The sequence below is a fragment of the Limulus polyphemus genome, unplaced genomic scaffold, assembly GCF_000517525.1.
Source record: "Limulus polyphemus unplaced genomic scaffold, Limulus_polyphemus-2.1.2 Scaffold2, whole genome shotgun sequence".
Classification (NCBI taxonomy): Eukaryota; Metazoa; Arthropoda; class Merostomata; order Xiphosura; family Limulidae; genus Limulus; species Limulus polyphemus.
In genome coordinates this window covers 1,368,192-1,379,370 of record NW_013665612.1, presented here as the reverse complement: position 1 = coordinate 1,379,370, position 11,179 = coordinate 1,368,192, and the positions used below count along the sequence as shown (strand labels likewise).

Below are 11,179 nucleotides of genomic sequence, written 5' to 3'. Positions count from 1 at the left end.
AAAAAAAAAAAAAAAAAATCCTTAAAAAGGTTTCATGAAACATTCTCATCTAAGTATAAAACATGTGCATATACATGCACATTTTTAATTAGGGTATTGTCAACAAGTCCAGTGAGCCTGACCAGAAAACCAACCATGTTCACACAAATTTTAGTTTAATATATATATATATATACCATGTGAAATATTATTAGGATTACAGCCAAGAGCACTTAACTAATTATTCAATGCAATGTAATATTATAGATTGTGAGCTTTGATGTCAAGTCCGTTACTAGCTAATAACCTAAAATACTTTGGTATTGAATAACATGACTATAATGTCACAATAATTATTAATTGTTATCCAGTAAACTAGAAGGTAATTTTTTGCAAACATTTTCTCTTCCTATACACAAATCATAGTAAAAACAAATGTTTACTGGCAATAGAATGTTTCCTCCAGTATTTTCATTAAACCTAAAGCATTAAGTTTTTTTATCAAATCTGAAGAAAATTTAACGAAACAACAGGCTTGAATAATACTGAACCTTAAATGAATCTATTAATCAGGTATTCTGTTCATCTAATAAAGAAATATAAGAATTACTTTATACATCCAATATTGCTACAATAATTGTAAATTATGTATGATATACGTATATATATATATATCAGATAGTTAAGTTTATAACAACAACCCTTAAAAAATTATAAGTAAATTTTTGTGCATGAATTAAAAAGTGCTAATGCTTACATGCATGTGATATCAGATTAGCTGTAAAAGTGGAATTAAAAAGACACCTATAATTACAATTTGAAAAACTAATAGATAAACATTATTTTTCCTGCAAAGGGCATGAGAAAGATAGTGATAATATTATATAATGCTGCATTATTGGTTCAATCATATATGCTGGAGTCTTTTTTTTGGTTTCAAAGAACAAGCAGGAAATACAAAGAGCAACATATGGCTTAAGACAATTTAATTATTTCTCTTTTTATCTCTTTACAGCTATGAAAAGATTGTACTGTGACAGAAAGACTGTAAAAAAAAACGAACTATCACCCAACTTTACAAATTTCTTATGTTAACATGATCCTTAGATGTACCTAACATAAGATCATGCTACAAAAATTAAAACAGCAATAACATTTAAACATTAAAAAAGACAAATTTTAAGAATATATCATGTCTTTGGTTATTTAAAGTATTTGGTTAATTAGTTTTCAGTTGTAAAAAAAAAGGACACACACATTTGTATTTAATTTCTACGATTTTTTCATATTGTACATTTTTAAAATGTATGATATGCAAAAACAAACATTTCCAGAGATAAATGCATTTTAAAAGCCTCATTCTGAAATGAAAAAAGTAAGACATTAAAACTTTTTGTCAAACAACTTTTCAAACAAAGAATGCCTTCTTACCATGTCCATTTTCAGCATGAAGTTGATACTGAACATTTGGATCCATTAGACTGCTTCCTTGTGGGCTGAGATTTAGCCCTGTGCCATGCTCCACTCCTTCCATCACACCAACAGTTCCCTCTATATTAAATTAATGAATTGTAAGTAGAAACATTGCTTCACTTGCACATACATGTAAGGTACCCAACTGTTTTATGATTCTCCAGCACAAAAGGATCTGGGATTATTTGTTAAAATGATATAAATAATTATTAACCAAAAGTATTACAAAGATAATCTAAATTGTACTCTTTACTCTAAAATGGCCCAAATATGCTAATTTAACCATACATATGTAATATCTGTTTAGGCAAGTAGCCACATGTACAATGCTATACTATAGCCGACTTCATATTTGACGTCTTCATGTACATGAATATTCAGTTTCACAAACTGAGGTAAAGCAAAGGGGCTTTTTGATCTATACTACAATTTATCATTAACAGACGCAGTAAATATTTATAATTCTTTAGAGTAGTTACAGGATGTATGAAAATCATAATGTTAAAATAAGTTTAAAAAATTCTTTAATATCATGCACAAAGTAGCCATTATAATACAATATGGAGAATAATTTATGTGAACATGCACTGAAATTAAAGCAAGCATTATACACATACTTTTGCCTAACTACATTTTTTCCAAGTATAATGAATCAACATAGTTGGGCAGTTTAGCATTGTCTACAAAAGACTTTCACAAAAATGAAACAGATCAACCCAAATCATATTAACAGTCTTGAATGTCTATAACATTTGGTGAATTTTGTGTGTAAGTTAATGCACTTATTAGAAATGAATTAATGAAGTATTGTAATGAAATACTTTACACAAGTTTCAAGTTATTGTAATGCATTATATCTGCAAATGTTAGACAAAATTTTAATTTGGCATTACTTAAAGATCAAATTATATTAATTAATCATTAAGGTATTCTCTCTACTAAATGATTTTTGTTTATTCAGCTTGATCTTACATGTACATGTATAATGTAGTTGTACATCATAGCACAATAATGTCCAATGGTAAAAATAACAAATACTTCAGTGACCTTCTTGAATATGATGAATTTCATCTGCCCTTCCTGACTCAGCTTTTTCTGCACCACTGAAGGAAAAATGAGAAATTTATATTAATTCCATTAGGATTAGAAAAATATTATTATTTATATAATTATTATTATTATACACATACATTTAATTCTGAATATACACATATGTATATATAATAATTTTTGAGATGGACAAAAACTTGTAAATAAATATATTTCAGTTGAAATTGCTCTAATAGTAAAATATTTAAATCAATTTTAGTTACATTTACACTTGCAAGTAACTACCTTCTAATGTATTGCAACAAGAGGAGCAAGATTTTTAACCTTTGATGTCACAGGGTGATTAAGTTGATTAATGTATTACCGAGAAGCATCATCCAAATCAATTAATGTCACAAAAATAATCAACTAATCAGAATTAGTGTTACTGATTATTACTATTTGCAACTGTTCTAAATATCCAAGTAATCAAAACAGTGCAATTATTATTTCTCATAATTATATTTGATTAATTAAAGGTTATTCAGCTCAATAGATTAACATTATGACTCATGAAAATAATCAACTAATTGAAATTAGTGTTCCAAATTGTTACTATTTTCAATTATTCCTGTCAAGTCTCATATGAGAACAACTGACTAATGAGCCTGACAACTAATCAATTAGCAAATTCCACTAACAGACCAGTTCTAGTCTCAATTCATGGGGATGATCAGGAGCATAGAGGCACAGACTCTCCAAACCTTGCAGAAATGTGAAGGAATAATACGAGTGTATGTATCATTAAACTGAAGCTTATTAATCAAATCCTCTGTGAATGTAAAGTCATAGTCATGTACTTAAACCTCACAATTTATCTACACTGATGAATAAAAAAACAACATGCTAATCTTAGTGGATGTAATGCTGGCATCAGTGATAGTATACATAAGATATATATATATATATATATATGTATTAATGAAGTGCTCATTAAATTAAAGTTAACTTTACATACTTCATGATCAGCAAACTGGGTGGATGACTGACATGATAATGTTCCTATCAACTCTACATTAAAATATCTGTGTCTGTGGGTCAGAAAGAATGGCTATCTTGTGTCACTATTTGATGTATACGGTACGAATAACTAAACAATAATTTCTGTGTAGGTCTAGCTTATTCTTCCAAATATTCGGAGAGAAAATTGTCATATCAATTCTAGAGTAAAAATATCTTGTTTTAGTAAACTAAATAAATAGTCTTTTCTATGGAATTAGAGTAGTGAAGTGTACAATGGAAGAATCTGACTTTTGATGTGATGTGTGCTCATAGCTTATATCATTCTGTAACTTCATAGGTAAAATGTATAAGGAAATAACAACAGAGTTTCTGTTAGCTTTTATTATCGAGGGGTGACCTAGATAACCCTTTCATCATTCTTATTCTTTTTCCCTTTCTAATTGATAATGAATAACTTTCATATCACTACACTATACACAATGATGCAGTAATCAGGGGACAAAACCCACCCTCATTCACTATGAAAATAAACCAGAAAATGTATGCAGAATTCAATGTTATCATTTATCACAGCACTAAAAATATAGGAGTATGAACAAGGAAAATACACAATATATAAATCTAATAAAGCCTTTTTTAACTAATGACATAGAGATTGAATATTAGACATTAACTGAATAAATAAAATGCTTGATGTCTTTTAGAAATGTAGACAAGTATGAATTTTGCTTTACTATTTACATTTCACTTTCTCTAAAGTTCAATAAGGTACAATATCAACAGAAACATTATTCAATTATATACTATTACTAATAATTTTAAGATGCCACTGATTTCATGTTAGTGTTTGTATGACTAAAGTTTAGAAAAGATAAATTTCACACTCCTTTATGATTTTCAGTGAAAAAGATTTCTTATAGGTCAAGTACAAAACTAACAGTGTTCGTGTTGAATATTTTCCTTTAACTGTGTGTATATTTTTTACATATTAATTCATAAATTATAGAATCTACGTAATTGTTTAATAATTTATTTTCACAACTATGCTTGTAATATAATTTTACAAGTTTCAACTAATATTAGTAATAGTAATACTACTGAGTAATAACAATCTTAATATCTCATGCCAGATACATACTAAGTTGTTTAACAGTTACGTACGTATTACTTAAAAATTAGGCCTCAGTCCTCAAGTACAATTCAATACGCAGCTTTTATCTCCTCAATGATGTTCTTCGTTTTCTCAAAATATTAATGAAATTCGTAAAATATAATTACCTGGTATCCAAACTTTGATCCAGCATATCCATGTGACTAAAATCTAAGCGAGGGTTTGTCTAACTCCAATCCTAAGTCACGGGACCAAACACAAGGTCATGTGAATGTATCAGATGACCAAAACGACAAGATGGCGCATTTAGTTTGCGTTGTTTCTGTACTGGGAGGCAAACAGAACAGCCAATCAGAAACGTTATAGTTATTTGCTGTCGTTTTAAGGAGCAACGAGTTCGATATTACGTTACGAAAACAGGTAGTCTCAGCATTATAAGATAAGTTAATTAAAAAACTAAACAAAAAGAAAACAACTTTCAATGTAATTTATAAAAAAAGTAATAATAATACAACATTATAATCTGAGAAGGAGCCTGTTATCGTTAACTTTCTGGCAAAGAAGATTTTCAGACTAATTCTTCGAGTATATATTGAGGTATTTCTGAACCTCAAGCTTCCAAGCACTAACGAGTGCTCTTCGTTAGTGGAATTAAGAAACAAAAACAGAACAAATAAAAACACCACTTTCAATGTAACGTACAAAAATAAAGTGTTATAACCAAGAAAACTGTCTGTTACCGCATACAAAAAATAAACAACAGCAAGAACAACAACAACAAAAAAAAAGAAACAAAAAACAATTCAGATCAATTTTTGTCATTTCAAAGATCATTTGAAAGCTTGTTTTTTTTTTAAACTTCAGTGTATACGTGGGGTATTAGTTTGAAAACCCACCTTTTTTTTTATCCGAGTGTACTTAATGACAAATGAAAATAGAAAGCTGTTGACTGACTCACTGTGATAGTTCGAGTGATTAATCGAACCCTTTATAAATTATTAACAATTAAAACAGGCTTAACTTTCATTGCAGACCAATAGCTATGATCCAAAGTTGTGAAGATAAAAACTAATTAAATTTAATTATGAAAAATAAAAAAAATTAGAGTCATATTTATGAAGGTGCGATAGATAATGAACACAGACAACTTATGAGATGTAAAAGGGAGTGAAAATTTTATTGCGTAATGATATATCGTAGATTTGATGAAGTTAATTTATTTGTTGTCAATATATTGTGTTCTAAAAGTCTAGTTACAGTGTTGTTCAAGGAGGAATGAGCTAAGACGTGCTTTTAGCCTCTTGATCAGATCAGTACTCTGATAAAGTGAAAAAGATGATAAACAGTTTGATTAATATTGATATTTACAGTTTCAAAGTAAACAGTACATTAATATACACATATATTCATTACTTTTATTAAATCCCAGTTAATTTACCATACACATTCTCGATCTTCTGAAAACATATAGGCATGCTACAAAGTTCAAGAAAGGGTATTATAAAAAAAAAAGTTACTCATATAACTTCATGCTTATTTTCTCTCGACTAATTGCGCAAATATGTTATTAGAGAAATGTTATATTCAAGTTACCTATACATTTTATATCTCAAATAAAACACGGGTGAAGTGATTAAAATAGAAATATGATCAATTAACCTAAAATTATTAGAGGTCTTCGAATTCAAAATTTAAGCTCAAACCGTTGAAACTAACTTTTTCAGTTCGTTCTCATTCACATAATTATCTGACCTTAATATATATATATATATGCGTGTGTGTGTGTGTGTATTTATGATACGTTGTTATTGCTTGAAATTTCTCTTGTGTTCCATCTTAAAAGCAAAGATCAAGAAGGGTTTTACAGTTAAGGATAAATATTCTGAATTTTTTTTTAGTTCGTAGCATCTCTTCAGGGCCACGTCTAAATTTTAGCATAACATTATGAAATTGTCTGAATAAATTAATGATAAAAGATAATAGTAACTCATATGGGTTGTTATCTTCACGTTCAATATTAAGCAAACTGTCAACTTGTTTTTCTCAAAATCTAATTCTTTCTATCTGAGTAGTCATACAATTTGTAGTCTAACATAATTTTTTTCATAAATATTAGAAGTATTAGTACAGAATACTGTGGATAAAAATGATTATAAACTAGTAAATTACGTATGGAAATTCACGGATCAAATTACATATCTTTTGAACGACCTTTTGCAAATTCTTGGTAATTTTTAAGTGAATCCGTGCAGCAAATCCTTCCAATACCTCAAAGGCCAAGTGGTTAGGGTACTCGACTCGCAATCCGCGGGTTCGAATCCCCGTCCCATCAAACATGCTCGCCTTTTCAGCCGTGGGGGCGTTATAAAATGATGGTCTTTCCAACTATTCGTTTGTAAAAAGAGTAGTCCAAGAGCTTGCGGTGAGTAGTGATGTCTAGCTGCCTTTTCTCTAATGGCTCACTGCTAATTTAGGAACGGCTAACGCAGATAGCTCTCGTGTAGTTTTGCGCGAAATTCAAAACAAACGAAAATAAATACTTCGGTCACCATTAGAGGGCTTCAATATGAAAATTTTGAAACATTAAACGTAGATATAGGTGCTTATTTGAACGCTCCCTTGCCTGCCTTTGGCAATTTTCATGTAAATCAGGGTGGCCAACACTAAGAGCTCCCAAAACACTTTCTAGGTACTTATTGGGGCCAAAATGAAATTTTCCAAAATTTAAACGTAGATGTTTATTTTGAGCTATCCTCTACATGTTGATATCATTTTATATATATATCCATTGATTAAATTCTGAGAGCACTCAAAACCTCACATGGCACAATATGAAGGATAAAATTTGTATAGTTTAAAAATTCTGAATTTAGGTTATTGTTTTGGATGGTTCTTTCTTGTCAAGACCTATTTTTGTGTATGTCGATTCTGTTAAACCAGATAGCCTTTGAACCCTATTTTTGGGATTCCCTCACGACTCTTTCGAATTCTTTTTGTGGTTCAAAATTCTACATGCAAAATATCCAGCTGTTTTGTTTAAAATTGTGGGAGGAGCTCAATCATCATGTAAACATTAGGAGGCTTCGATATGAAAAGCTGCAACACTAAACAGTAACCTTTGGTGAAGAGCTGTTGTATTCATATCTGAGTCATTTTTACTGTCAATGTGCATCATTATTTGGCTTGTGCATAAACTTATCTGTATTTTAGAAATTTAGCATCAGAATGTGACAAAATCAGTATTTAACGGATTATCTGTGTTAGAAAAAAAAAGTATGTGAATTACTGTTCAATAGTATCAGTGATTGAAGCGTTGTTACCAATAGCAGGTGTGATAGTTTCATTAGTGTGCGTTCAATTATCTCGTAACAAAGCATCATTGTTAAACATTTACGTTCTTTTTTTAATATTAAATGTTTGTTTTGAATTCCGCGCAAAGCCGTCCTTAGTTTAACAGTGAAAGACTAGAGGGAAGGAAACTAGTCATCACTACCCACCGCCAACTCTTGGGCTACTCTTTTACCAACGAATAGTGGAATCGACTGTCACATTATAACGCCCCCAGGATAAAAAGGCGAGTATATTTGGTAGGACAGGGATTCGAACCCCCGATCTTCAGTCAAGCGTCCTAACCACCTGGCCATGCCGGTCCCTATATTAACTGATTTTAATTTATATGTGTATCTTCTACCGTGCATGTAACCTGAAGTACCTGAAGAATTAATGTTTAAATGTTGAACAAAAAGCTAGAAGAAAGTTTATTTGAAACATATGGTCGAGTTTTTGTTTAAATATGATGTATACTTAAATATTATGCAAACACGTAATTCATGTCCATCCGTTACTGCACCTATTAAAAACTTTGTTTTTATTAAGCATCAGCAATTTTACCCAATAGCTATTGAACGTAGACGTAAAAAACTGACTGAGTAATTATTATTCTTTGCAATTATCAAATCTCACATTACATTTTCTTTTCATTTTTGTTTTTCCGCTTTATCTAAGGATTGTATAAATTTGACGTGCTTTTCTGGATACTACTGGTGAGTTTTCTTTTTTAGAAATAATTTTGATTTTTTTTACAGTTAGTAAGATGAAGTTTTGTATTTACAAAGGAAATAATAATGTAAATTATGTGAATGCAGAGAGCGGGTACTTATATAAGTATATATAACTAATATCATTGTCTTTGGAGTTCCAAAATATTTTGGTGTAGATGTAACAACTTCCTTGTAAATTGACGATTAAACCTCTTGATTTAATTTGATGTTTTATGATATCATCACACAGTTTATAATTACTCATATTTCTATAGAAATTAACATTAGTTTATTTTATAGTTTCCTTAGTTTTCTATTTTCTGTAAGTTGATATGTGTAGAGTACAATAACTATTCATTTTGAGTATTTTTTCAGTATAAGTAAATTAAAATATTTCTATAATGATTTTATAAACTTATAAGTGCATTGTGAAGATAATTTTGAAAATGAAATTATTTATGATATACATTTTTGCAAATCATGAACATTTTTTGGAACAATAGTTAAGCTTTTATTTCCAATTGATGGCGCCATATAAAACAAACTTCAGTTATTTGACACTGTCTCTATCGCGCTGAAACACCTCATTAGAAAGGTAGCTTTATTAAAGTTAACTATAATGTTGCGCTAAGCTGCATAATTTAAACTTGACAGGTCCATACACAGAACGTTTGAAATGGAGAGTTCTAATTTACGAGATCAAAAACCAACGCATATTGTGCGAAGCACAATCAGCAAGCAAAGCATGCTAATGGTACAGAGGTCTGGGGGCATGCTCCTCCCAGAAAATGTGTAAAAAATAGGTGCTATGAGATTAAATCTAGAAACAATTTTGTATGAAATATAGTTAAAACAATCGCATATCTGTTCACATAAAATCCACAAATATTTAAAACATGAAATACCATAACTGCGCTGTAACTATGTAAGCATAATTTTTTTACATCACAAAAATAGGGGGTTCTATCCGACCCCATCCCCACGTACTTGCATGCTTGAGGGAAAGGCAACATTAGTTATCTTTATTCCATACTGCGAAGTGTCGTATACAAATTTGGTTAAATGGCTATGTCATAAATGATTAAGAAGATGTATTAATCATTAACCTTATCACTTTTAATAATTTGATAGATATTTTGGTATTACTTTTTACACTTTCGCGAACTAAGGGTTATTCTCATATATATATATATATATATATACATACAGTCTTATAAGTCTAAAACAAAACAAAACAAAGAAGGCTAGAATCAAATATTGGTCCTCGGACCTTTGGATGTCGCAGATGGCGCAGGGGTAAAACTAAACTTATAACATTGTTTTACGAAACGTGTAATATGGTTTTGATGACCGATTACCCACAGGAGTCAGTTGGATGAGCTTTCATAACTGCCAAAGAAGAAGGTGCCCATCAAAGCATGGGTAACGTCTCTAAACTTTTTTATCAAGACAACTTAGGTCGCATCGCAAGGTTCACTAACCATAACATGTTTTTAATCTTTATAGTATAATCTATAAAGAAATAAATATAGAAAATGATATCCATAAGATAAACTTTAGAAACCACACAAATAAAATTAAAATTTAGGAGTAATGTTTAAAAAACCGAAATTACAAGTTTTAGGGATTTTTCATTTAAAAAGATGACTATAATAGAAACGTTTATCATAAAGGCAATAATAAAATACAAAGATGTAGGAAAGTAGATTATGCCTTTGTAACAAATACTGTTTAAATTTTATGACGACGTGTAAGTGAAGAGCCAGGAAAAAGACTATCGTATTGTAGTGACACCTATTTTATGAACACGAAACTTAGATCACCTGACATTAAATTTAATTTCGTCATATACAAAAACAATACTTCATGCTTGCGCCATTTTATGTGTGTGTGTGAGAAGAATATGATATTAATATAAATAATTCATGTGTAATTAATACTGTACGTGATGTATCATAATTATTGTTATCTTTAGTTAAGGTTGAATGATTACAGTTTGTATTATTTATAATAACATCGCAGGAACGTTAAATGTAAGTGAGAAGTGAACTGTTTCGAATAATTTGAACAACAATAAAAATGAGTAATAATGTTTGCGAAACACAAATTCTTTAGCATTCAGGAGAAAAGTAACATATCATTAAACCTGAAAAAATGTAATATGTTCACTCAGAGGATTTCAAGTTATGAAACTTTAACTATTTGCCATTGCTTAGAAACAAGTAAAAAACGCCAAAACTATGCAATAGAGGCTTTAAGTAATTAGATTAAACACTTTGTAACATAAGTTTATGTAATTTTTTTATATTATGAAATATAATGCATACATACCAAATATTTTTACTTCTAAACAGTACGTACACTGCATCATTTTTATTATGGTATTTTTCAGGTTATACATATTTCATGACTAAACTTAACAATGAACATTTAATAATATTTGCGTCAAAAAGCTTAAAATTTTTGTAAAGCGCCTTATTTAGTATTTACAGTATAGAGGCTCGGTGTGTTAGCTTACGTGAAG

The 11,179-nt window shown here is 29.8% G+C and overlaps 1 protein-coding gene across 8 annotated transcripts in view; it reads right to left on the bottom strand.

The window, feature by feature from the left end:
- Positions 1–4,929, bottom strand: part of LOC106467705 (upstream stimulatory factor 2-like) — a 21,982-nt gene extending 17,053 nt beyond the window's left edge. For 7 of the 8 annotated variants that reach the window (XM_022394533.1, XM_022394585.1, XM_022394629.1 and 4 more), the window contains exons 1-3: positions 4,783–4,929; positions 2,500–2,555; positions 1,411–1,530 (exon numbers count right to left, since the gene is read on the bottom strand). In XM_022394533.1, coding sequence (XP_022250241.1) covers positions 1,411–1,530; positions 2,500–2,555; positions 4,783–4,814 — 208 coding nt within the window. In that variant the 5' untranslated portion in view covers positions 4,815–4,929. Of the gene's footprint in view, positions 1–1,410; positions 1,531–2,490; positions 2,556–4,782 lie in introns of those variants that run through there. The other variant, XM_022394900.1, reaches the window with a different exon arrangement.
- Positions 4,930–11,179: the final 6,250 nt, after the last annotated feature.